Genomic DNA, 26,849 nt, shown 5'->3' with positions numbered 1-26,849 from the left:
TCCCCTATGATGGTCAGTTGCCTGGTAACCTGTCATCTGAGCAGGACTCACGGCTCTGGAGCTGGCAGCTACAGACTGGTCTAAGTCAGCATTCGGGAAGTTTGACTTAGAAGAGCAGACATCAGAGAAGAGAGAATAAGTCTGAGCTCTCCAGAAAGATCTAAGTTCATGGAATCCAACAAGTTTCCTATCTCTTTTCAACTTAAATGTCATTCTCTGCTTCCACCCCAAGTTCTCCCCTCAAACTCTCTTTGAATACCCAATAATTCTTATAATTTCACATCTCTTTACTCTAAGCCTGTCAGTTCCAAAAGGTTAGAGGATACCTCTATCTTGTTCATCATCAAGCATATTGCCTTGCTCTGCATGATGGTTAGTTATGTGGGTCTGTTTGTGTTATACTAATTCATCAAATGCCTGGTACAATGCCTCATGCCCAGTAAATATTCACTGAATTCATGAATAGATGAATCAGAGTCTAAGGTAGTTATTCTGGCCAGTCACCCGTTCCATATCTGAATCCTCACCTCAGAATTCCTACCCACTGTATGCTAATATTTGTCAACAAAACAGCTCTAGTGACAGGAAGCTCTCTGCTGCCCAAAGTTGCCTGTTCATTTTCTGTGTGATCCTGTTGGCTAGAAGGTTCTTCTCAATATTGCACTTAAATATATCTTCTTGAAGCTTCCAGTCAATATTCTTGATTTATTCTTAAGAATAAATCAAGTCTAGGTCCTCTGTGTGATGACAACCCTGTACACATTTGACCTTAGTTCTCATACCCACCTCTTCTTCTCCAGGCTAGTCACAAAATCACTGATTAGACACATATTTGTTGAGCACCTGCAACATGGAATACACTAGAGAACACAAAGATGGGAAGAAATAATAAGTACCTTCAAGAGGTTACTGGTCTTGTGGGGCATCAATAAAAATGAAGATCGAATGTAATAAGGACAGTGGAGACTCTGAGTTCATCTGTGAGTTTTGGGAAAGGCTCCACAGAGGAGTGGGCTATAGAAGGTGGTCTCAGTGGACATGGGAGAAGCAGATGTTCCAAGAAGTGAGAGTATATGCCAAAGTCTGGAGATATAGGAGCCCATTGCATGTTATAGGAACATGGCTAGGGAAACCAGAAATCCCAGATGGCACAAGACAGTCCAAGTTTTTTCTGCTCTCCCAGAAAACTTACTAATATGTCCTCAGCCTCAGAAGTGTCCCAGATTGGATGATTAATTACATGATTACTCTAACTATGCCAGGGGTAGAAAGTCTGAGAGTGAGGTAGAGATGTGGGAGCTGAAGGTAGAGAGAGGGCAGAGGCTGATCCCCAGGGGCCCTGTGGGCCAAGTTCAAGAAGAACATTCAGTTAACTGGGCCTTGTATGGTACCTTCCCTCAGAGGTCATCCTCTCCAGGTATATAATTTGATTCACAGACAGATCAGTGCATCTACTGATAGGTGTTTATTGCTGTGGATGACCATCTTTTTCATGAATTGTTTTGATGTGGACTGCTTTTAAAGTCTTTGTTGAATTTGTTATAAAATTGCTTCTGTTTTATGTTCCTTGGTTTTTTGGCCACGTGGCATGTGGGATTGTAGTTCCCCAACCAGGGATCAAAACTGCATTGGAAGCCAAAGTGTTAACCACTGACCCACCAGGGAAGCCCCCTATGGATTACCACTTATGGGCGACATAGCAGGTAAGCACTTTCCAAATAGTCTGGGGAAGGGGGTGGGGGTGGCCCAGGCAATCTCTGCTGACCCTTGCTCATGCATTTTCTGTAATGGATTCTCTGACACTTAGCCTTGGTTTTGACTTGTTGTGGTTGTGAGGTTGTGTCCAGAGACGGCACTGGGCAATCCCCTCTGGACTTTTTGCTCTCAACTAGAGACTTTGTAAGACTTCCCCGGAGGGATGTAGCGAGTGTCAGAAGCAGGCCTATAGCTATAAACAACTTGCTTTAAAGGACTGAAATGATTTGTATATGATAGGGACTTATAAGAATATTTGAACGAAACGAGTTTTTAATTGGGTCTAAGATGATGCAATAACGAGGGATTGTTTCATTAACTGTTTGGGCAGTCAGTGGAATGGTTTATACATTTGGAATGCTTGACTTACATGAGAAGCGGATAGTCAGAGTAGGTATTTGAGATATGTCTGAGTGAGTGGTTTCCTTTGCAGTGACCCTTGCAACATCTGTCCCTAAGTGGCAGATGATGGTTTGCACCTCAAAACTGAGTGTCGCAGTCCCCTCAAGCAGATCCACAAGGACTAGCTTCAGGCTGCTTTGCCCACCAGGAGGTGAGTCAGCAGTGGACCCCAGGGTTTCTGGAGACTTCGGAACCCTAGTCACTGCTCTGACACTGGGATGCTCAGAGGGGACGTAAGGCAAGTAGGAATGGCTGTGTCATCCTGCCCTTCCCAGGCGTCCTTTTCCAACCTACTGAAGCATGGGAATCTAGGTGTATGAGTTTGCTAGGACTGCTGTAACAAAGGACTATAAACAGGGTAGCTTGAACGGCAGACATTTGTTGTCTCACTGTTCTGAAGACTAGAAACCTGAGGTCCAGGTGTTGGCAGGACTGGTTCCTTCCGGGGGCAGTAGTAACAAAGAATGGGCCCCAAGCCTCTGCCCTAGGCGGGCAGTTTTCTGGCCGTCCTTCGTGTTCTTTAACTTGTAAAAGCATTGTCCCCATCTCTACCTTTGTCTCTGTGTGGTGTTCTCTCTGTTTGCATGTCTGTGTCCACACTTTCCCTTTTTATAAGTCCACCAGTTACATTGGATGAAGGTCTCATCCTCCTCTAGTTTGACCTTAACTAACTACATGTGCAGTGACCCCTTTTCCAAAGAATGTTCCATTCTGTGGTGCTGACAGTGAGGACTTCAACATATGAATTATTGGGGGGCACAATTCAGCATACCACACGAGGGTAGATAGAAATAGCTGCAGCATGAATGTAGCTACTCTATTGGTTACTGCTGAAACCCACTCTGTTTTGTGGGAAGTGATCAGATCAGAAAGAATCCTGTGGTTAAGGGGGAGGTACCCATCCTGGTCTGACAGGTTAAAGGTATAGCCTTCTAGACATGGGTTAGTTTGTCTTGAGCTATGAACATGACTTGTCCCCTGGGGCTGTTGGCCTGAGGTCACACATGGCAGGATGCTGGTCAGGGCACAGCATGGACTGTAATTCTAGGGAGCTCTTTTTAGTCTGTTTATCTCACTTTACAAGAGTCCTAAGCTCGTGCCCTTGTTCAAATTCTAGAACCAACTGTCTTTACTCTTTGCTGAGATAAATGCAAAAGCCTGGTGCCTAGTCTGCCATTCGATTCTTCTTCCAGCCAAGTGATCACTTGATGATCACTCTGCAACTACAAATTTCTCTTCTGTATCTTGGGAGAGAAAGATGGAATTAACAAAGACGGGTGATTCAGCAAGTGACATCATGGTCACAAGATAGATTTTGCAAATGACAACAGGAACACAATGTGGTCCTACAATATTTTTGTGCTTTCTCTTGAGAAATTATGCTGGCTTGCTGTTTCCTATTGCTAACTAAGGCAAAAGAGTCTTCGCAAGTTGCATTCACCTTATATTCTACTTAAAACGGCAGCGTCCATGACCACCTGCTCGTCCCCTACACTTTCTGTTTCCCATACTTGGCTTTACTTATTTTTTCCATAGCCCTTGGCACCTTCTAACTCACCATAGAGTCAGTTATTCTGTTTGTCTCCTTCCACAAGAATGCAAGCTGCATGTTGGCACAGATCTTTGTTTTGTTCAGTGATTCATCCCCGACTCGGGGTATTGCAACATAACATATAAGTAGTTGAATGGATGAATGAATGAGCCTGAGGTCTGCTCCCCAAAGTAGTCACTCTCCCATTTACATGCTTGGGACCCTGAAGGCATGTGTATTTGTACCCCTGACCTACACATCTGCCCCTACTGACCTGTACAGCCTCTCCCTCCCCTCCCCCTTACTCTGGCTTCACTCGCTGGCCCTCCTACACTGGCCACTGGGCCTTGGAATGCACAGTTCCCTCAGCCAGCACACTCTTCTTGCATCACTCTGCCTGGTTAACTCCTGCTCATTCTGCCCTCTCAGCTCATGCTATCCTTGATCCCTCTGCCTGCGTCCATTCTCCCAGGCACAGAACATGGAGAACAACTGCCCTTAGTTTAAAAACAAGCAAACTAATAGCAACATGGGGAAATTTCTTTGACCTTGTAAGACATAAAATGCTTTTCATCTGCTTGCAGAGACGGATGCCTTCTCCTTCCACTCTGACCCTGAGCCCTGGATGCAGGTACTGCCCAGCTGTCCCGAGCCGGCTCCTCTGAGTGAGTCAGCCCTGGAAACCGGTTCTACAGGGCCAGGCAAGGAGTAACCTTGGGTCACTAATTACCCGCCTAGTCCTCTGTTTGCAAAGGACTTGTATTACTCTTCATCACATCCCATCTGTGTCAATACTGAGAGGGAGGAGAGGGGGAGGGTTGCTGTATCCGGGCCACCCCATGCACCCGCAGCACAGGACCAGGGCAGATACCCTCTGCCTCCAATCTGCCTCCAAGAAACTATGTGATCAAGGGTCCCTCCTGGGAACTGGAGCACAGAGAGGTGGAGTGGCACCTGGAAAGTGTAACCCAAGCAGGGCAGAGAGAATTCTAGGCTGACAGAGTTGGAGAGCAGTGTCCCCTGTCTGTACAAATTTGAGGTCAGGACATTGAGACCCAGAGAGGGCAAATGGTGCACCCAAAGCCACACCGTGTGTGAGTCTCAAAGGCATCGTGAGAACCTGTAAGTTTCATTACATTTTGTGGGCGTGGGCTCCTGGAGCTGGAAGGTCAGGAATTCTAGGTTCGGTTTCCACTAGCTATGGGACCAAGGCGTAGACACTGATGACAATGAATAGAATCTAGCAACTTTTATCTGGTGCTGGTTTAGTTGCTAAGTTGTGTCTGACTCTCGCAACCCCATGGACTGTAGCCCAACAGGCTCCTCTGCCCATGGGATTTTCCAGGCAAGAATACTGGAGTGTGTTGCCTTTTCCTTCTCCAGGGGGTCTTCCTGACCCAGGGATCATACCCAAGTCTCCTGCATTGGAGGTAGATTCTTTATCTACTGAGCCACCAGGGAAGGGTGTTCAAAATACAGATATTTGGACCCTATCCCTCATTCACCAGGGAATATAGGGAAGTCCTAACTTGGGGATTCAGAAAAGTTCCTTGGCAGTTCTGATGTGTAATGCTAGATGGCAAGGTTGGGCTGGATGATCCTTGAGTCCCTTTAACTTGACAGACATTCAGCTGTAGATATGAAGATGAGGCTTGTCTTAGCATTCATTCCTGTCATCAGTCCTCAGTGGGACAATTTGGCTCCCTAGGAGGCATCCTAAAATTTTAAAAATTTCTGGTTGTCACAATGACTGGGGCAGTTTCTCTGGCATTCAGTGACGGTGATGAATGTTAGATGTCTTGAAATGTGGACATTGCAAAGGTAGCCCCTCACAACGAAGAGGTGTCCTGACCCCTACACATTTTGTTTTTTTAACATAACACACAGCCAGAAAATCATATAGGGGAAAAGCTGTGCTTCACAGTCACATGAGCCAAGAGCTCAATTTCACTTTCATACAAAAAAAAAAAAAAGTGGATTTCTTTAAAAACATGGTTTTATTATACACTCTTCCTGGTACACATCTACCATGCGGAATGTTGCATGTAGGTTATCCTTCATTTTGCTTGGAACTTTATCAACTCTTAACCTGTCATTTTGGAAAATCACATCACCCATGGCATTGCTGTTCACAGGGTAATAGAGTCACAAAGACCAGACCTCTGTCCTGCATTTGTAGCTTTCCTGTTCTCAAAAGCTGTATGTGCTAATATAAAGAACCTCATTTAGCCCTTACTTCAAAACGGCAAATATAAAGGAAAAAGTGACAACGATATTCGATTAAATATTGCCTTCTCTTCAATGAGTACTTATTCATTGTAAGTTCACGCATCTGCTAACTTCATGGACAATTTTTTAAATGATGTCTTTCACTTTTAAAGTTAAGATACTATATTGCTATATAGGTGGGTACACACCCCTGTACATGACATATATTTTGTAACCCCCGTAAAAAGGGTGTTGGGGCTCCTTGGTTTGGGACTTACTGATTTAGAGACAACAGACAACAAAACCCGCAGGAATACTGTAGCTCTTGGGAAAGCCTGGAAAAGGCCTAGGCAAATGGTCTAGGGTGCACTTAATGGGGCAAGTGGCAAGTTGGTTGGAAAGACTAATCAACTGTCAGGATCAGGTCCTGATGGGGACCGAGCCAGACCAAGAGCAATGAGGTGAGAGGGCAAGGTTTGGTTTAGCCAGTGCCAGAGCCCAGACTGGCAGGTTATCTGAACTCTATCATGTATGTGGGGGAGGTTAGACTAATACCTCTTGAATGCCTTCTGTGGGTTTGGCCCTACATTGGGTACACATATCCACCTGCCACCACAGTCCCAGGATAGATGCTATCAACCTTTGTTTTTCAACTGAGGAAGCCCAGGCTCAGTTAAACCCACTTTCCTGAGGCCACACAGTGATCTCTGGGTAGAGGCTAGCCTGCCTTCAAAGCTGTTCCGTCACTGCAGGCCCAGGTGGTTTCCTTTTGCCCAAGGAAGTTGGTATTTATTTGGTTTTCGATAAGCAGTCGCTCTCTGGTTTTGATGCTTTGCTAGGAGTGAATGTGCAGCCTGGATAGCAACAGGGGGCTTCCTCAGGAAAGGTGGGCTTTCCTGGGAAATCGCTTGTCTCTCAAGATCAGACTTGGCCACTCTGACTTTTGGCTGAATTGGCGCCTGGGACATGTAGCTTAGTGATCCACTGCTCCTTAGTCTTCATCCCATTTGGCAACCTCTGGATACATGCTTCCTGCCCAGGTGCTCCCACGTCGGGTTGGCTCTCAGCACCCTTTTTCCCAGTGGCAGGTCCGGTCACGGTCGTTTCACAGCCTGATGCCATTGAGTGGTCTACAGCCCCTCCTTGGGCAAGGCGTTTTAGGCTCCATGAGCGGATGTCCTGCGGTGGGGGGCTTTCCTGTGGGCTGTTCTTTCCCAAGAGTTCAGAAGCTGCAACCTCTTTGAGATTTGCTGGCAGTTCTGTCCTAACCAGAGCTCCCACAGAAGGTCCCCGGTTGGGATGGCTGGGGCTGGGGGAGGGGTGTCAGGAACAGGAGTGGAGGCATGATAGCATGTTCCTGCTTTTCAGAGTGGAGCGTGTGTGCTTGTATGCGAAGGGAGGGGTGTCACCAACTTGGCCATGGCCAGCTGCCATTTTAAGCAGAAACAGATTTGCTGATATGAATTGTTTTAAAAGAATCCACGTGGGGTGGTGGAAATCCCAGACCATCTTCCTCCACACTCTCCTCCCTGCCATCCCCAGCCCTCTGTCATCAGCAGTTATTTCAGTCCCTCCCTGGTTGCCCCCCACCCCCAGCCACCCTGCCACCCCGCCTCTCCCCCTTCCCCCTCCCTCTCCCCCCACCACTCCTGGCCTTTCTAAACCCTCCCAGTCTTCTGTTATCCTGAAAGGCTCCATGATGGCACCAAAGGCCAACTTGGGGAGCATTAGTTCTCCTCTTTACCCCCATCCTTTTTTTTTTTTTTTGATCAGTCTCCTTCAGTTCAGTTCAGTTCAGTTGCTCAGTCATGTCCGACTCTTTGCGACCCCATGAATCGCAGCACGCCAGGCCTCCCTGTCCATCAACAACTCCCGGAGTTCACTCAGACTCATGTCCATTGAGTCAGTGATGCCATCCAGCCATCTCATCCTCTGTCGTCCCCTTCTCTTCCTGCCCCCAATCTCTCCCAGCATCAGAGTCTTTTCCAATGAGTCAACTCTTCGCATGAGGTGGCCAAAGTACTGAAGTTTCAGCTTTAGCATCATTCCTTCCAAAGAAATCCCAGAGCTGATCGCCTTCAGAATGGACTGGTTGGATCTCCTTGCAGTCCAAGGGACTCTCAAGAGTCTTCTCCAACACCACAGTTCAAAGCCATCAATTCTTCAGCACCCAAATTCTTCGGCGCCCAGCTTTCTTCACAGTCCAACTCTCACATCCATACATGACCACTGGAAAAACCATAGCCTTGACTAGACGGACCTTGTTGGCAAAGTAATGTCTCTGCTTTTGAATATGCTATCTAGGTTGGTCATAACTTTCCTTCCAAGGAGTAAGCGTCTTTTAATTTCATGGCTGCAGTCACCATCTGCAGTGATTTTGGAGCCCCCAAAAATAAAGTCTGACACTGTTTCCACTGTTTCCGCATCTATTTCCCAAGACGTGATGGGACCGGATGCCATGATCTTCATTTTCTGAATGTTGAGCTTTAAGCCAACTTTTTCACTCTCCTCTTTCACTTTCATCAAGAGGCTTTTTAGTTCCTCTTCACTTTCTGCCATAAGGGTGGTGTCATCTGCATATCTGAGGTTATTGATATTTCTCCCGGCAATCTTGATTCCAGTTTGTGTTTCTTCCAGTCCAGCGTTTCTCAGGATGTACTCTGCATATAAGTTAAATAAGCAGGGTAACAATATACAGCCTTGACGTACTCCTTTTCCTATTTGGAACCAGTCTGTTGTTCCATGTCCAGTTCTAACTGTTGCTTCCTGACCTGCACACAGATTTCTCAAGAGGCAGGTCAGGTGGTCTGGTATTCCCATCTCTTTCAGAATTTTCCACAGTTTATTGTGATCCACACAGTCAAAGGCTTTGGCATAGTCAATAAAGCAGCAATGGATGTTTTTCTGGAATTCTCTTGCTTTTTCCATGATCCAGCGGATGTTGGCAATTTGGTCTCTGGTTCCTCTGCCTTTTCTAAAACCAGCTTGAACATCAGGAAGTTCACGGTTCATGTATTGCTGAAGCCTGGCTTGGAGAATTTTGAGCATTACTTTACTGCATGTGAGATGAGTATTTAAACCATCCCAAACAAATACACAATCTTAACTGAAAAACACCAAGCTTTCTCTGCAAGCAAGGTGTTCAAGGAAGTGCTTCTGAAGTTTTACTGTGCATATTATCACGTCTGGGGATCTTAATAAAATGTAGATTGCAGTTCTGTAGGTCTGGAGCCGGGTTCCAGGAACCTGCATTTCTAATCAGCTCCCTTGGGATGCCAGGGATGTTCGCTGGGAGACCTCATTGCCAGTATGGGAGCCCCAGCACCCGACCTCTGCCCCTCCACCAGCCAGATGAGCCCCTCATTTGTAGAACTTCTGAAGTCTCTAGCATGGGAGTGTCTAGGGGGTGGGGGAGGGAGGAGAGGGCATGTGGTCCCTTCCTTAACCACCACTCTTAATTTTGCAAATCCTTCCTCTCTCTGAACCGTAATTCTCTCCTTTATTTATGTCCCCTTTGCTCTCTGTTCTCTTCCTTTCTCCCCAGGGCCCACCAATATAGCTAGGACATGTGAATCTGATAGTCAGTGGGGACGTTGTTCTGTTTTAGTACATTGTGATTCTCCTGTAAAGGCTGAAGTTTTCTTTCTTAATTCTTACACCTGTTTTATCTCTGGTCATTTATCTCTGGTCATGATCTCCTGGAGGAGGGCATGGCAATTGACTCTAGTATTCTTGCCTGGAGAATTCCATGGACAGAAAAACCTGGCGGGCTACAGTCCATAGGGTTGAAAAGAGTCTGATACAACCGAAGCAGCTAAGCACACATGCATGTCCTTATTTATAAGTTGAGAGATGATGAGTGTCGGCTTGTCTGGGCACGTTAGGACATAAATAGAGCTTTGGATGTAAAGGTGCCTAGCACAGTTCTATCTCAGTCAGCTTAGGCTGCTATAGCAGAGTACCACAGACTGAATGACTTAAACAAGAGACATTGATTTATCACAGTTCTACAGTCTGGGAAGTCCAAGGTCAAGGGGCAGGCAAATTCAGTTTTTGGCAAGATCCTCTTCCTGGCTTGCAAATGCCGACCATTTCACCGTGTGCTTGCATGACTACTTTGTGCAGAGAGATAGGGAGAGAGAGAAAGGGAGACAGACAGGGGGTGTGTGCTCTGTCTGGTCTTGTTGTCTTGTTCTTGTAAAGACTTGAATCCTATTTTGGGGCTCCACCCTCACTACCTCACCTAAAGCTAACTGTTTCCCAGAGGTCCTGCCATTAGAGCTCAACATATGAATTTCGGGGGAGATCTTTTAGTCCATAACAATAAAGATTAGACAATATAGTTGAACTGATTCACTTGGGAAGGACGAACAGGCTGCCTGCTGTGCGTGTGACCAGTGAAGCTGTACCACACTAGTGTAGGGAGGAATCAGACATGGACCTTGCTCATCAGTCAGCTGGCACAGACATTCTAGATTAAAGGATGAGAGGTGACAGCTAAGAAGCAGGCTAGGGAAAGCAGATCCTAGGATCTGAAGAAGAAATAAAGCAGAAAGGTGGGGCCTGAGGGCTAGGGAAGACATAACCTGGAATCCCCAAAGTTAAAATGAAAGTTGCTCAGTCATGTCCGACTCTTTGTGACCCCATGGACTGTATCAGTTCAGTTTAGTTTAGTCGCTCAGTCGTGTCTGACTCTTTGTGACCCCATGAACTGCAGTATGCCAGGCCTCCCTGTCCATCACCAACTGCTGGAGTCTACCCAAACCCATGTCCATTGAGTCGGTGATGCCATCCAACCATCTCATCCTCTGTCGTCCCCTTCTCCCTCTGTCCTCAATATTTCCCAGCATCAGGGTCTTCTCAAATGAGTCAGCTCTTCGCATCAGGTGGCCAAAGTATTGGAGTTTCTGCTTCAACATCAGTCCTTCCAATGAACACCCAGGACTGATCTCCTTTAGGATGGACTGGTTGGATCTCCTTGCAGTCCAAGGCACTCTCAAGAGTCTTCTCCAACACCACAGTTCAAAAGCATGAATTCTTCTGTGCTCAGCTTTCTTTATAGTCCAACTCTCACATCCATACATGACTACTGGTAAAACCATAGCCTTGACTAGGTGGACCTTTGCTGACAAAGTAATGTCTCTGCTTTTTAATATGCTGTCTAGGTTGGTCATAACTTAATTCTCCAGGCCAGAATACTGGAGTGGGTAGCTCATCCCTTCTCCAGGAGATCTTCCTGACCCAGGAATCCAACTAGGGTCTCCTGCATTGCAGGCACATACTTTACCAACTGAGCTATCAGGGAAGCCCTAAAGTTACTCTGTTTTTAAAGGTATTTTATTTGTTTATTTTTGGCTGCTCTGGGTCTTCATTGTCGCACGGCTTTCTCTAGTTGTGGCAAGCAGAGTCTACTCTCTAGTTGCTGTGCACAGGCTTCTCATCGCAATGGCTTCTCTTGTGGTGGGACATGAGCTCTAGGTGTGCGTGGGCTTCAGTAGTTCTGGTGTGTAGGCTTAGTTGCTCCATGCCATGTGAGGTCTCCCTGGACCAGGGACTGAACCCGTGTCCCTTGTATTGGCAGGTGGATTCCCAGCCACTGGACCACCAGTCCCCCGAATTACTCTTGATGAATAGGCATTGGCAGGAAGTCCCAGAACATTTTCTTTTTTTTTTTTTTTCTTTTTTTCCAGAAAATTTTCTGACCCTTCAACACAGTAGAGAGTGAATGTCTACTGGGGAACAGCAGTAAAAGGGCTAAGGGTATGGCATTATTAGTGTCTGATTCAAGGGCTCTGATAAGCAGAGGTGTCCGGGACTTCTGATGGGTGGAGGCGAAGCCGGGGAAGCCCAGAGAGAACTTATTTGACTCTTTCAGAATTTTGACCATTCTAGCTGGGAAACTGTGAAGTGCAAAAGGGGCTGTGCAGAGAAGGGCAGGCGTGATAACAAGGAATTCCATCCTAAAAACACTAGATGAGGGTAATGACAGTAGTGATGACCACCCCCCCCCCCAAATAGTGTCATGACAGCATTTTGCAAGAGGATGGAATTCGGTACCCTCCTTAAATGTCATTTTTTATTAAGATGTCAAGATTCCAGGTAGGTGTCATTTAAATAATTTGTTGAAAAAATACTGTATGCAGATCACTGATCAGTTACAAGTGACTAACCTGTCTTATGCTTCTGCCGAATTAGTGTCGTGACAACATAGACAAGTCATGAAACTGACTTCAGAGTTAGTGCTTTTAGAAATGACGGGTGACCTCTGCTATCTCGGTGAGTACTTTCATCAACATTGCTCATGAAAATAAAGTAGTATTGGTAGAATTTTTGCACTTATAGTCCCTATTCTCCCTTTTTGTGGGCAGAGGGAAGGATGGGGATGACATTTCCAATAAGGGAGCCTTTTCCTGTCGCTTTTTTTCACGCATCGTTGACCTCAATAGAAGTCTTAGGAAAGAGACAAGGAGCATATCTCTGAGTCACTCACTGAAATCCCAGAAGCCTCTCTAGAGACACATCTTGAATCGACGTTCTGGATCAGTTTGTACAGTGCTCTGCAGGCTGACTCTCTCAGGGGCTTCAAGTCACCAAAAGTTGCCAGTAAGTTGGTTTTAAAGGAGACTGACGAACCTGGGGACTTTATGGGGAGGGCTGGTTCCACCTTCCCAGGAGGGCTTTGGTGCCGCCCCCGCCAGGCCAGTAGGAGGCGCGCGCGCCTCCTGGGGCTTGGAGGCGACGCGGGCCCGGCGCCCGACTCCCCGCGTGCGCGTGATCGGCGGCGGGGCCGCGCACGCCAGGGCTGAGGAACGGGGCGGGGGGCAACGTGAGGGCCATTTCCGGGCGGGGCGGGGAGGGGCGGGGCCGCCGGCGGCCGGATCTTTAATCTCGGCGGCAGCCGGTGAGTCGGTTTCGCTGTGAAGAGAGGCAAGGCCAGCTACAGAGTGTCAGCGGGGAAGGAGCGCGGGAGCTGGCTCCCGGCTGAGAAGGTTTACTGGGCCGCCGCGGACCCTGAAGAAGAAGACGGGTCCGCGCTGGGGAGGAGGGCTTTGGTTTGGGTTTGGAGAGAGTCGGGACTGAATGGGAGGCGGGTCCTGGCCGGGGCGGAGGAGGAGTGTCGGGACGGCGGGGGGCCCTGATGTGGAGAGGGTGAGGACTGATGGAAGGGCCGGGCCGGACCGAGGGGCCAGCACCTCGGGGCGGGCTCGGGTTCGGGCTGAGGGTAGGGGCGCAGGCCACCCGAGGTCTTGAGTTGAATGCCGGGTTCGCGCCAGGGCCGAGACGGAGCGGGATATGACACTCCACTCGTGGGCGCGGTAGGAGTGATCTCGCGGTGGGCAGGTTTGCCGATCCTTCCCCGGCGAGGAAAGGGTTGTGTGGAGGGAGGGATGAAGTCTAGAACGAGGCCAGCTTGTTTCTGAAGAGCTGCCAGTGGAGGCTGGACCCTGGGGCTGGGCTGCCTGGAGCGGCCGCTGGTCCGCCGGGTTAGTTTGAAGTGGGCGGGGCTCCGGGCCTCGAGGCCTCGGTCTGCTGCGGGCTGGGCGTTTCCCTAGTATCTACCTGGAAGGGAATTGCTTTTGTAGGGGGGCTGGCTCTGGTGGCGTTTGGTCAGCGGCGGGAGGGAGGCAGAGTGCCAGCAGGATTCTTAATTCGCTGGGTTGGGGTGCTGGGCTTTAGTGTGAAAGCGAAGAGTGAAAGCTGAGCTCTCCAAGGAGGGAACAGAACCATTTCTCTGCAGCTCTGGCGAATATAGGCGGGCCAGCGGGACAGTTTGTAGCGTTAGAAGTAAACAAACCTGGTTCCTTTTGCAGAGGGGGAGACGCTGAAAGGACGTCTGGGAGAGGAAAATGCCCAGTGCAGACCTAATGTCGTTGGTGAGTCCTTTTCCAAGTATCTTTCTTGTTGTAAGGCACTTGTCCAGTATGTTTTATTTTTAGTCCAAAGGATGAGTGTGTAGATTTCATCTCTGATGCTTGCCTTTGATAGCTGAGAGTTTCTGCCTCCTTTTACTTTGGATTTAATGATTAGATGGGTAGTGACTGAAATAAATGTATGAATATATATATATTTAATGAATGTGAAGAATTTTTGCAAAATTCTTGCAGTTGATTTTAATCTCTCCTTTCGTATACTACCAGAACCGTTTTAAAACGTCAATGAAATTTTGTCTGGATCTGCCATATATTAGTTTATAAGTGTTAGTTTCCCAGACTAGAGTTATTCCCTGGAAGGCAGATATCTTGTCTTATTTGTTTAGAGGTGATAAACACCTGTCATGGTGCTCTGTATATAATAAGTTGCTATTTGCTGAGTTGAGCTAGTTTGAATGTACTTTCTTCTTTTGTGGTGAGGAGTTGGCCTGTTTTGGTAGAGGCTGTTTTTTCCCCTCTTTTGAGATCTTTCTGTGCTTCCCCCCCCCCCCCCCCCCCCCCCCCCCCCAGTGAGCAGGGAAGATAGAATTGCCAAATGAGCGTTTACCAAAATGACGTTTTATTCTTGGGACATTTGTAGGTTCCATAGAAGTTCTTTATTGATTTTTATTTTTTTCATAGAGGGTGTTAGTGAGAGAATTGTGAGGAACCCATGATTTTCAAATAGCAATATGTTTAGTTTTTAATAAGTTACATCTTTGATGTCTCTTTGTACAAAGAGACATTGATATGAAAACATTTCCTTTCCCTCTCTCGATGTCAGTATCCCAGAGAGTTGATAGCTGTCACTGGGAAGTTGGCAAAAACTAGTAGTGAGTTTTTTTTTTTTTTTTAAATATCCACGGCTGATGTCCTGTAATGTCAAAATCTCTAAGGTCTGCAGGAGAAGTTGAGAGATCAACCAAGTTGTGACTAGTTCTGGTTTGCGGTGAGGAGCAAGGATGACTTTGGAGACATAGACAGGTACTTGGTTTATCCAAGATTCAGATGAAGGGTTCACCTAAAATAGTTGTTTTTGCCTCAAATTTCATACATTGTCAGTAGATAATAAATTGTGTTCTGTACTATTAAATTCTTATTACAAGAGCAGTTATGTTAGAAGAATTGGAAGCTATTAATAAAAGGAAGCAGCCCCCAATAATTCCGCTATTCAGAAATAGCCACTACCAGCACCTTGCAGAATGATCTGCAATAATTGGCAATTTCTTTCTCTTTTATAAATCAGTACGTATATGTAAATTAAGATTCCTATATGTTAGTAGGATATAACTCCATACCCAGAGATGTGTGTATTACATCCTGGGCCTGTGGGCTCCCTTTAGCAGTCTGAGCAGTGAGTGCTTTTATTTACAATATTAACTTTGGAATCAGTTTTGTTTTGAAGTATTTCTCTAGCTATCACTACTGCTTTTCACTTCCTCATTTGAAAATCTAGTTCTTTATGGGTGTTGCCTTGCTCATTGGTGCAAAGAATTAAATCATATAAATAACAGCTGGCCTGTGAGAATCATCCCTCTCTGAAGACACTGTACATGTTGCTTGAGGTGCCCTTGAGGGAAAAATTGTCCTTCTTTCTTTGACTGTACTGTGCTAAATGATAAAGAACCAGTGATCAGGGCTGGGTTTTCAATGAGGATGCTATAAACGTTTGGTCAACATCTGAGTTCAAGGTGTTTCTCTGTACTTGCTTTGTATCGTGTAATGCATTACACATGTTCTTGGCCCTCTAACTGGAAAGAAAGGCCTCTAGTTAATAGAAGATAACCTCAGCATAGGGCAGCATATGGTAGAATTACAGAATTAGAAACAACCTTGCAAGTTATATGATGCAATTTCTTACTTTTATTGTACATGCATCATTTTTAGAGTATTTCTGCTAAATGAATATCCAGTCATCCATCTTTTCTCCTGGGGGAATCAGATAGGCATAAGCTAAGATACAATAAGAGATGGATTCAGGAGTAATAATGTAAGTCTGATAGCTAACATTTATTAAGCACATATTACGCATTAGGTGCAGAAATAGATACCCTATATACTCATTTAATTTTCCTAAAATTCCTTGAAAAATATGCTGGCATTCTCCTTTTATAGATGAAAAACCAGACTTAGCATATCATAGCAATGAGGTGGTGGAGCTTTATTTTAACCACGGTTAGTCTGTCTTAAAAACCCTCTTTCTTGTCTATTTTGTGAAGCCACCTCTAAGTTGTCTTCATGGAAAGGTAAAGAAGTTACTGAACTTTGTGGCTGTTGAGAGCAGGTTTGTGTGGAGCAGGAGTGAAATAGTTCTGCCCTCTAAGGGGGCACTTTGGAAGAGTAGGGGAGGGTGCTTTTGGCTTCTGATCTAGTCTTGTCTGAACATACATGTTTTATTATACAGATCTTCATGTTTGTTTTCTCTTCCGTTGCAGTTAGGGCATTATATTGAAATTTTTAAAAGTTATGTCTATAGGTATAATGTTATATTCTTTGAATTTCATTTCATAATAAAGGGCATTATGAAGTATTAGTTATAGAAAAGGGCATTGGGTCTGATAGGGTTGAATACCACTGTGTGGAGGGCAGTAAAACTTGAAGGTGAACTGGAGTCCATGTGTAACAAGCCTAGGGTTCTGGAGGAGGACTCCTGGGCTGTCAGCCCTCGGTGCTTTCCTGCCCTTGATTTTGTCCACATTTGATTAAGGTGGTATGCCTGCCTTTTTTCCATTTGCTCATTTATGCCATGGACTGCAATACTTTCCACTTATGTCTCAGAGAGAATAAAACGAGTGAGTGGATTCATTCATCTGAGAATTGCAATGCTTTCAGAGGGAATTAAAGTCTGGAAATCTTTTAGCAATCTTTCTCCACTTTAGCAACCATTCTTTTTATCCATATTCTCCTCCTTCCTAGTGCTCAGGGGCTAGATCACTTTGAGAGTTGCAAAATACTCCTAGATTCTAAGAAAAAGATACTTTGTAAAGCTAAGTCTAGGTTTTAGACTTGTCTAAAGGGACGGTGCAGTGTTACTGTATGGACTGTGGTAGTTCTGGGTGGGGTTTGAGTGATAGTTGTATATCTAGGGTTGAGGTTCTCAACCAGGAGCAATTTTTGCTCCCCTCCCCGCCACAGCCCCAGGACATTTGGCAATGTCTAGAGACATTTTTTTCGGAGAAGGCAATGGCACCCCACTCCAGTACTCTTGCCTGGAGAGTCCCATGGACGGAGGAGCCTGGTGGGCTGCGGTCCATGGGGTCGCTAAGAGTCGGACACGACTGAGCGACTTCACTTTCACTTTTCACCTTCATGCATTGGAGAAGGAAATGCCAACCCACTCCAGTGTTCTTGCCTGGAGAATCCCAAGGACGGGGGAGCCTGATGGGCTGTGGTCTATGGGGTCGCACAGAGTCGGACACAACTGAAGTGACACAGCAGCAGCAGCAGCAGCAGCAGAGACATTTTTAAGGGCTTCCCTGGTGGCTCAGTGGTTAAGAAGCCACCTGCAATGCAGGAGTTGCAGGTTTGATCCTTGGGTCAGGAATATCTCCTGGAGTAGGAAATGGCAACCTGTTCAGTATTCTTGCCTAGAGAATCCCATGGGCAGAGGGGCCTGGAGGGCTACAGTCCATAGGGTTGCAAAGAGTCAGACACGACTAAGGTGAGTGAGCATAAGCACAGTGATAGTTGGGTTATTTTGCCCGTGGATCAAGCTCTACTACTTTGGAATATACATTGGAGAGCATACTTTTCTGAAGCATGGTAAAATTCCTAAGAAATGCTGTCTTTTACTACATTTCTGCAGCACAGTTTTCTTGATTTGGAAGCAGTAAACCCGTCTCAGTTTTGTTTTTCTGGTTCAAAAATCAGATCTTTCCAGATCTTAGAGCTTTATCTTTCACCCTTGACTCCTTTTCAGGGATGCTTTCTTAATGACTCTCTAATGGAGTTAAGCAATAAACTGAAAGATGGACACTAAAAGCTCATTTCTGTATTTGAATCTGATGTCTTATTTGTAGGCTTGTCTAGAAGAGAGGGAGGACAGGCAGGACGTTTGAAATTTTGTTGACAGTTTGAGTGGCCATTGTAGGATGAGCACTGGTTTTGACGGTTCTAATTTTGTAAATAAAGCAGATTATAATAACAAGTATGATAATTTCTCCAGTTTTTGGTGTGAAGGAAAGGGAAGTTATAAATAGATAATCCCCAAATCCTAGTCTTTGGCTTGACTCTGCAGTCTGTGTGTCAGGAATTTTTAGTAACTTTTTAGTAACAGATAGCTTCCTAATTAGGTTTTGCACAATCCAGTATTACATGCAGTTTGTTCACATTGGTGGCAGAAATGGGAATCGGCTTGGGATTGAGACTTTTCCATAGGGAACTGATCTGCAGTGAATTGGTCCACATGTGGAAAGACACAGAATGCAATTACTGAGAGAAAAGCCATGCTAAGGGGTAAGGGCAGAGAAAGGAGCCATTCACCGGGGAAGATGGAATAGTGCAGGCTGAAAATAATTTGTTGGGTCTATCTGTTATCTCCTGGTGCACTCCAACAGTTTGAGTGCCCAGAGTTAGGGAACACCAGCGGGGTTGGTGTTAAGAGCGATTAGCTCTCTTAGGCCTGAAAGGGCAAGAGAGGGACTTGAGAGAGTAAGCTGTGGGAATGGAACCACTTCCGAACAGTGGCCTAGCAGGAGGGGATCCAGGGAAATAAACACCTCAGCTGTTCTGCTGGAGGTTTTCATTGTCAAACCCAGCTGGCAGCCAGAGGACATGGGGACCTGGGTGATTGAATTGAGAGGACAGCCCCATGAGGCACGTAATGGAGTTGGGGAAGGTTGGGTAGAGGGTCAGGATACCCAGTATGCTGAAATCAAGGTCAAGTTAGTTTTGGGGTTTTTTCCCTTAATTTATTTTTGGCCGTGCTGGGTCTTCGTTGCTCTAGTTGTGGCAACCAGGGGCTAACTCTCTGGTTGTGGTGCTCGAGCTTCTTATTTCAGTGACTTCTCTTGTCATGGAACAGGGACTCTAGGGCATGTGGTGCGCAGGCTTAGTTGCTCCTGGCATGTGGGATCTTCCTGGATCAGGGATCAAACCCGTGTCTCCTGCATTGGCAAGTGGATTCTTTACCACTGAGCCACCAGGGAAACCCTCAGGTTAGTTTTGAAAGATCTGGTGAGAAGACAGTGTTTGAGCAGAGTCTTGAAGAACGCAGGTCAGGGAACATTATAGAAAAGAAGTGTTGTCGTTTATTACAGAAGCATAGATTCAGAAGCACAGTTGCCGCAACTTCAGAGCTAGTTTGTTTCCATAGTAGCCTTAGAACCTTAACTGCCAGAGGGCCTTTAGACATCCTTCATTGCCACTTACCTTGCCGTGTGGGAAGCCGTTCTCGGATGCCTGGCCAGGAGTGGGTGCAGAAGACTTTCTCGGGGATCCTTTCCATTGTCGGACAGCTTTAATTGTTAGAAAGTTTTTATTTGTCCAAATCACAGAATGTATCAGGATTAGGTTTGGCTGAATGTAAGAGAAAAATCTAAAGTATCAGAGATTTTTAAGATAGAAGTAAATTTTTCTAAAGAGAAATCCAGAGTAGACAGTTGATGACTGATAACCATCATTCCTAATTCTTTGAGGAAGTTCCACTGCTCAGAGTGCATCCCTTCGGGGTCAGACAGCTGCTTGGAGCTTGAGCTGTCACGTTTTGCGTTTCATTTGGCAGGAAGAGGAAAGGGAAGGAGAAGAGCTTGCCTGCATTCTTAATTTATTATACAAGCAAACCTGTATAAAGCATGTGAAAGTATTAGTCGCTCAGTTGTGTTCAACTCTTTACGACCCCGTGGACTGTAGCTCTCTAGGCTTCTCTTTGCATGGGATTCTCCTGGCAAGAATACTGGAGTGGGTTGCCATCTCTACCTCCAGGGGAATCTTCTTGATCTAGGAATCAAACCTGGATCCTCCTGCATTGCAGTCAGATTCTTTACTGTCTGAGCCACCAGGGAAGCCCCAATAAAGCACTTATCCTCATTTTAAAGAATAATAATAAAGGAAACAATCATGTATCTACCACCTGGGTTAGGAAATAGAATATCTACCCCCAACCCCATGTTCCCCACCCTGGTAACATCTCCTTCCCTTTCCTCTAGGGATACTACTCTACTATCCTGATTTTGCAGAATAGTTATTCCCTTGCTGTTTAAGAAAAAAAATTGTGTTACCACCTATTTGTGCATCCCTAATTTTAGTTTTATTTTTCAACTTGCTACAAATGGATTTATATGTATTTTTTTAACCATTAAAAAAATGGAAGTTTAGTTAATGTACAGTGTTGAGTTTGTTTCTGGTGTACAGCAAAGTGATTCAGTTACATACATATACATTTTTATACAGAGAGAGATTGGAGAAGGAAATGGCGACCCACTCCAGTGTTCTTGCCTGGAGAATCCCAGGGACAGGGGAGCCTGGTGGGCTGCCGTCTGTGGGGTCGCACAGAGTCGGACACGACTGAAGCGACTTAGCAGCAGCAGCATATATAGAGAGAGATGTGCATATCCATTTATATTTCAGGTTCTTGTCAATTATCGGCTATTACAAGATACTGAATATATTTCCTTGGGCTACACAGTAGGTCTTGGTTGTTTATTTTATATACAGTAGTGTGTATATGTTAATCCCAGACTTCTAGTTTATCCTTCTGGTCCCCACTCTCCCCTTTGGTACCCATTAGTTTGTTTTCTGTGTCTGCGTCTTATTTCTGTCTTGTAGATAAGTTCATTTGGATCATTTTTTAGACTCCACTTCTAAGTGGCATCGTGTGGTATTTGTCTTGGTCTTGCTTCATTTGGCACGGTGATCGCTAGATCCCTCCGTGGTGCTGCACCCGGCAGCACTGCGTCCTTTCTTACGGCTGAGCAGTGTTCCATTGTACGTGTGCACCACGTTTTCTTTAGTCATCACCCGTTCGTGGATGTTTAGGTTGCGTCCATGCTTTGGCTGTTGTAAATAGCGCTGTGATGAACACTGAGGTGAATGTATCTTTTTGAATTAGAATTTTCTCCAGATATATGTCTAGGAGTGTGATTGCAGGATCACATAACTATATTTTTAGTTTTCTAAGACACCTCCCTAGTATTCTCCATAGTGGATGCACCAATTTACATTCCCACCAACAGTGTACGAGGGTTCCCTTTTCTCTACGCTCTCTCCAGCATTTATTATTTGTAGACTTTTTAATGTTAACCGTTCTGACTGTTATATACCTCGTTGTAATTTTGATTTGCGTTTTTCTAATAATTAGACATAATGAGCATCTTTTTGTGTGCCTGTTGGCCATCTGTTTATGGTTGATTCATTTTTATTGTTGTATTCCATTATAGCATAATCAATATATGATTACCACAGTTTATTTATCATTCCACTGAAGATAGATATTTGGACTGTTTCCAATCTGGGACTTTTTTGAAGATTACTGTTACAAACATTCTTATATATGTGTTTTTTGGAAAAATGTCTATTTAGATCTTCTGCCCATTTTTTGATTGAGTGGTTTGGGTTTTTTTGATATTTAAGCTGCATGAGCTCTTTGTGTATTTTGGAAACTAATCCCTCATTGAGTAGCGTCATTTACAAATATTTTCTTCCAGTCCATAGGTTATCTTTTTGTTTTATGGTTTCTTTTGCTGTGCAAAAGCTTTTAAGTTTAATTAGGTCCCGTTTGTTTGTTTTTGTATCTGTTTATCTAGGGGACAGGTCCAGAAAAATAATGCTGCAATTTATGTCAAAGAGTGTTCTGCTTATGTTTTCCTCTAAGAGTTTTATAGTATCTGGTCTTACATTTAGGTTTTTAATCCATTTAGCGTTTATTTTCATGTATGGTGTTAGGGAGTTTTCTAATTTCATTCTTTTACATGTTGCTGTCCTGTTTTCCCACCACCACTGATTGAAGAGACTGTCTTTTCTTCCTTGTGTATTCTTGCCTCCTTTGTCGTAGATTAATTGGCCATAAGTGTGTGGGTTTATTTCTGGGCTTTCTATTGTGTTCCATTGATCTATATTTCTCTTTTTGTGCCAGCACCATACTGTTTTGATTACTGTAGCTTTGTAGTATAGTCTGACGTCAGGGAGTATGATTCTCCCAGTTCTTCTTTCTCAAGAATGTTTTGGCTGTTCGGGGTCTTTTATGTTTCCACACAAGCTAAAATTTTTTTGTCCTAGTTCTGTGAAAAATACCACTGATGATTTGATAAGGGATTGCATTGAATAATTTATATGTGTTTTTGATGGTTTTCCTATATTAGTACCTGTGAGATTCATCCATGTTGTTGCATGTAGTTCATAGTGCATTCATTTTCATTGTTGTATAGCATTTCATTATAGCATAATCAATGCATGATTATCACAATTTATTTGCCATACCACTGAAGATAGATATTTGGAATTTCCTTTTTGAAGATTACTGTTACACACATTCTTGTATCTGACAGATGATCACCAGTGTTAAAAGAGTTTTTCTGGGATTTATTCCTAGTAGTGGAATAGGTGGATTCTAAAGAGTATATAGCCTTAACTTCCCTAGATAATGCCAGACTTTTCCAAAGAGGTTGATACAGTTTATAACTCCTAGCAACATTATATGCAAGTCTTGTTTCTACAGAGCTTGACAAACTTGATATTTAAAAGTTTTACATTTATTTACCAGTCCAGTAGGGTTGAAATCTAATTGCTTTCCTTGCGCATTTCCCTGATTACTAATGATGTTGTGTCCTTTAAATGTTTATTGACTATTTGGATTTCCTGTTTTGTGGATACCTCTTTGAATCTTATACCTTATTATTTATCTGTTTCCTCTTGTAGTTCTGTTAGATTTTGTTGTACATAATTTGATGTTTTCTTACTAGGTACATAGAGATTTAAAATTGTTACATCTTACCTAGTAAGCTACGATTTTTATCTAACAATGCTTTTTGACTTAATATAACATAGCTACATGAACTTTTTGTTATGAAGTAGGCAAACTATAAATTTTTGGTGAATGAATGACTTACCTTGTAGAGGCAGAAACTTCAGAGCACTCCGCCAAGTCTGTTCTCCTGGCACAGTTATTTATGTGTCCTGTTATCCTATGAAGTGAACAAAGCACTTAAAAAGGCAATAGAGTTTTCTTTTTGAGAGGTACAACTTGTATACAGTAAAGGGCTCCAGTCTTAATTTTATGGGCATATGGATACATGTCCTCACTGCCCAGATCAAGATGTGAGAAGTGTCCAGCCTCCCAGCAAGCTCCTTATTTCCCTCCCACTTGATGCCTGCCAAAGGTGGTCACTCTTCTCATGATAAGTGGTTTTGAAGATTTTTCAACTTCGTGTAAATGGAAACATACATTATCTTTCATGAATGTCTTTTTCCCTCCAATGTTGATTGTATTTGTGAATTTCATCCATGGTCCTATGTAGGAAGATTTTTAAAAATTATTGCTATTCAGTTTTACAGTGTATGAAATACTATAATTTATTCATCCTATAATTGATGAACATTTATGTCTCTATTTTTTGGCTGTTATCAGTGACATTGCAGCATTTTTGAACTTATCCTTTAGTAACCATAAATACAGTTGTTGGGTCACGACGTATACTGCCAAACAGGTTTCTAAAGTGGTGGTACCAGTTGCTACTCCTATGTTTTCTTAATATGTAACTATTGGATTTAGCTTTGGGCAAAAAGTCTTCACTTTTTGTTACCTGCATACTAGACAGTGTAGAGAGCTTTGAGAACTTTCCTGAAGTAATGCAGGTACTTTTAAAATGTGATTACACCCTTTCTTTTCTCTTCAGTCTTACCTAGTCTGTAAATATTAATAAACATTTGATGGGAAAAACAAGCAAACTTGGTCTTTTTTGAATATTAAAAGTTTAGATTTGTAAAACACCATTTGTAGCGGTTAATTCCAAGGCTGAAATCATAATCCTTTGGAACTCTTTGAAACCTAAGTAGGAGTTGTGGAATATTTATACTTCATGCTCGGTAGTGAGAAGACCTGTCTCTTTGGAGACTTTTACCGAGAGGCATTTGAATTCAGTCCTTTGAATTGCATTTTGGCTGATGAGTCTAAAAAGGAATGCATTGATCCTATCTTGAGTTCTGGTCTTAATGGTGCTGAGTCTTTGAGAAAGCTGAGGCAAATCGATATTTGTTTCAAATTTTAATGGGACGGAATTGAGGACAAATATGAGAATGCCTCTGTGGCCCTGTTCATGGTTGAGTTGTATCACAGGCATGGTGAAAGAAAGCCTAGGATTACATTACCCAACCCTTTTTTTTGATAAGGTTTCAGACGTTGTCCCACAAATCATGACTGCAGCAGTCAACAGCAGTCTATCTGGATGACTGAAATCAGGTTTATGATCTGTAAACATAATTATTAATAGGTAACTGGTTTAATCTGGTTTTCTTAGAATCAAAGGGGACACTTGCAACCTTCTGATTGAATTCAATTGATGAAGGCAATAAGATGACTTAACATCTGTCTTACAAAACCAAGGAGCAGCTTACTATTTACCTGCATTTATTAACATTATGTGTAAGAAAATACAGCATAGGCATGGGAATCAAACTATGTAAAGCCTCTTAAAGCTTTGCCTCTATGGCTTTGCTTGGAACTTGCAAAGGTCACTTTTCCTTGCTGCTTATGAAAAGGAAAGGAAAATGTTTATCACCAGAGAACTCACTCATCAGATACTTAGTTAAGTGTGTATTATCTGAAGCTGTTTGCTCATTACCTTACAGCATTTAAGATTCACAGCAACCCTTGAATTATTATTTTTCTTGTGAATTTTTTTTTGTTGAATTATAACAATGGCATCTGTTTTTGCAGATGAGGAAAATCCAGTTGCATAGAGGTTCAGTAACTACCAAAAGTCACACAGCTTCTAAGTTAGAGCGAAAATTAGAGTAGAAGCCTTTGAATACTATCCAGACTTTCTAGGATACAACAGTGGCCTGTGAAACACTATTAACACAACTCTCAGAGTCCACAGGAGTCGTGATGAGGTTTAAGTTCAGGACAGTACTCAGAGGTGGGTGTCCTTTTCAGATATCCTGGAGAGTGGCTGGAGTATGTGTTCATAAAAAAACACAAAAGATGTTTTTAAAAAGTGTCATCATTTTAGCAGTTAGTATTTCTGTTTATGAACTCTCAAAATGATACCTTTAAACAGTAGTGACCCTTTTTGTCTAGTTTATACATAATTACTGTACAGATTTCTTCATTGTTTTTAGACACTTAATGGATCCTTTTATTTGGAGCCCAAAGCTTTAATCTCTGTTTTTGGAATTGCAAAGCTTCTGCTATCTTTGGTCATATGGAAACTTTTTTTCAGAAAGACTTTTTTTTTTAAGTCTGTGAATACAAACAATTTAGGTGGTTGGTCTTAGCTGAGAGAACATTTGGTGAACGTAAATGGAATTGCTGAGTCATAATGTTTTTTTTTTTCTTTTAAAGTATACAATCCAGTGGTTTTTAGTGTATTCACAGAGTTTGTGAAGCCATCACCACAATTTTTGAACATTTTCAAAAGAAACCCCTTATTCTTTAGTAGTAACTTCCTCCTAGTCTCCTAGTTTTGAACAAATACCAGACTACTTTTTGTTGATAAATTTTCTTGTTCAGAACGTTTCTTATAAATAGAATTATATACTATGTGGTGTTTTATAATTGGCTTTTTTCACTTAGCATGATGTTTTCAAGATTCATCCATGTTGTAGCTTGGATCAGAATGTCATTCCTTTTTATTTATAGGCGTGAGGCTTTTCCTGAAGAATTTTAAGTAATGGATATATTCAGTGTTTCTATTTTGTTCTCACCTGCAGGAAACATAGGCGTCTTGGGTTTGCTTTATACAATAGGATAGTTTTTTGTTATTAGAGGAGTTATTAACCTGAGGAATATGACCCCAGGGACTTGGCCTTTAGGATGCCCTGAACCCTTTGTAATTATCTGCGAGATTTTATATTCCAAAGCATTTTTTGATGGGGGAGCATAGGGGACTGAGAACATTTAGCTTTTGTTAAAAGATAATTTCCCCCAGAAGGTAAAGTTGTGACACTCATACAGGTATGAAATGAATACACACTTTTATCTTACTTACAGTGTTCAAAAGAGAAGTCCAACGAACCAATACATTTGTAGTTCAGGAGTATTAAAATGAATATGCAAATAGAGTCAAAACAGTTTCTTCCGTAGTGGAGAAGGGAGGCCATTGAGCCTTCGCTGGTCATGAGATATAGATTAAGAGGAGTCTGCATTACTATCTTATCTACAGCTTGTACATGTCTGACTCTTTGTAACTGTATGGACTGTAGCCCACCAGGCTCCTCTGTCCTTGGGATTCTCCAGGCAAGGATACTGGAGTGGGTTGCCATGCCCTCCTCCAAGGGATCTTCCCGACCCAGGGATCAAACCTGTGTCTCTTTACCAGTGAGCCACCTGCAAAGCCCAAACCTGTAAAACAACTTACATATAATCAGAATCCAATAATTCAGAGGGGTGTCCTTGACAGTATATACTTTTTCATTGGAAGCACACATTTTCTCCTACACTTTGAACAGATTATCCAAAAAGTCTGAAAGTCTTCCAAGTATTCATTTTAAATTTAAAGTCTTCAGTTTTAAAAAGTAGCTCCTTCATGACTAGATTTTGAAAGCAGACATTCTAAAAGTGTTTGTATCTGTTGAGGATCAGAGACCCAGGGATAAGTCTCTAGTAATTTTTTTGAACAGTGTTACTTGTTAGAAAGTTCCAGAGAAGTAGCCCTTGCGGTTTACTTAGGTCACACTTTTGGGCATGTGTTCAGTATTTCTCATTTCTAATAGCTGCGTGACTGTTATTGAAGGGAGGGGATTTCTGTAACTAGTTATAATTTGGAAAGTCTAGCTGTCTTAACTCTTGACAAAGGTAGGTGGATAATCCTATTAGTAAAAGAAGTACGGGAAGGGAGAAACCTAGATGACTGACTTCTTCCGCAGTTGCTCAGGGAAGTCAAGAATTC

General features: G+C 43.5%; 1 protein-coding gene across 9 annotated transcripts in view; it reads left to right on the top strand.

Annotated features, from left to right (window-relative positions):
* The first annotated feature begins 11,323 nt into the window (after positions 1-11,323).
* SGPL1 (sphingosine-1-phosphate lyase 1) overlaps positions 11,324-26,849 on the top strand; it is a 54,395-nt gene continuing 38,869 nt past the window's right edge. For 2 of the 9 annotated variants that reach the window (XM_086382198.1, XM_086382193.1), the window contains exons 1-2: positions 12,760-12,923; positions 13,708-13,770. Coding sequence is in view for 5 of the 9 variants with exons in the window: in XM_086382193.1 (XP_086238319.1) it covers positions 13,744-13,770 (27 nt within the window). In the remaining 4 variants the exon portion in view is untranslated. Of the gene's footprint in view, positions 12,173-12,342; positions 12,500-12,662; positions 12,924-13,024; positions 13,238-13,707; positions 13,771-26,849 lie in introns of those variants that run through there. The other 7 variants (XM_086382195.1, XM_086382199.1, XM_086382200.1 and 4 more) reach the window with 7 other exon arrangements.

The sequence above is a fragment of the Bos grunniens genome, chromosome 28 (genome assembly GCF_055505025.1).
Source record: "Bos grunniens cultivar Pamir isolate PY7600 chromosome 28, Bosgru_T2T1.0, whole genome shotgun sequence".
NCBI lineage: Eukaryota > Metazoa > Chordata > Mammalia > Artiodactyla > Bovidae > Bos > Bos grunniens.
Note: the sequence above shows the minus strand (reverse complement) of the source record. Positions and strands in the feature narration are given on the sequence as shown.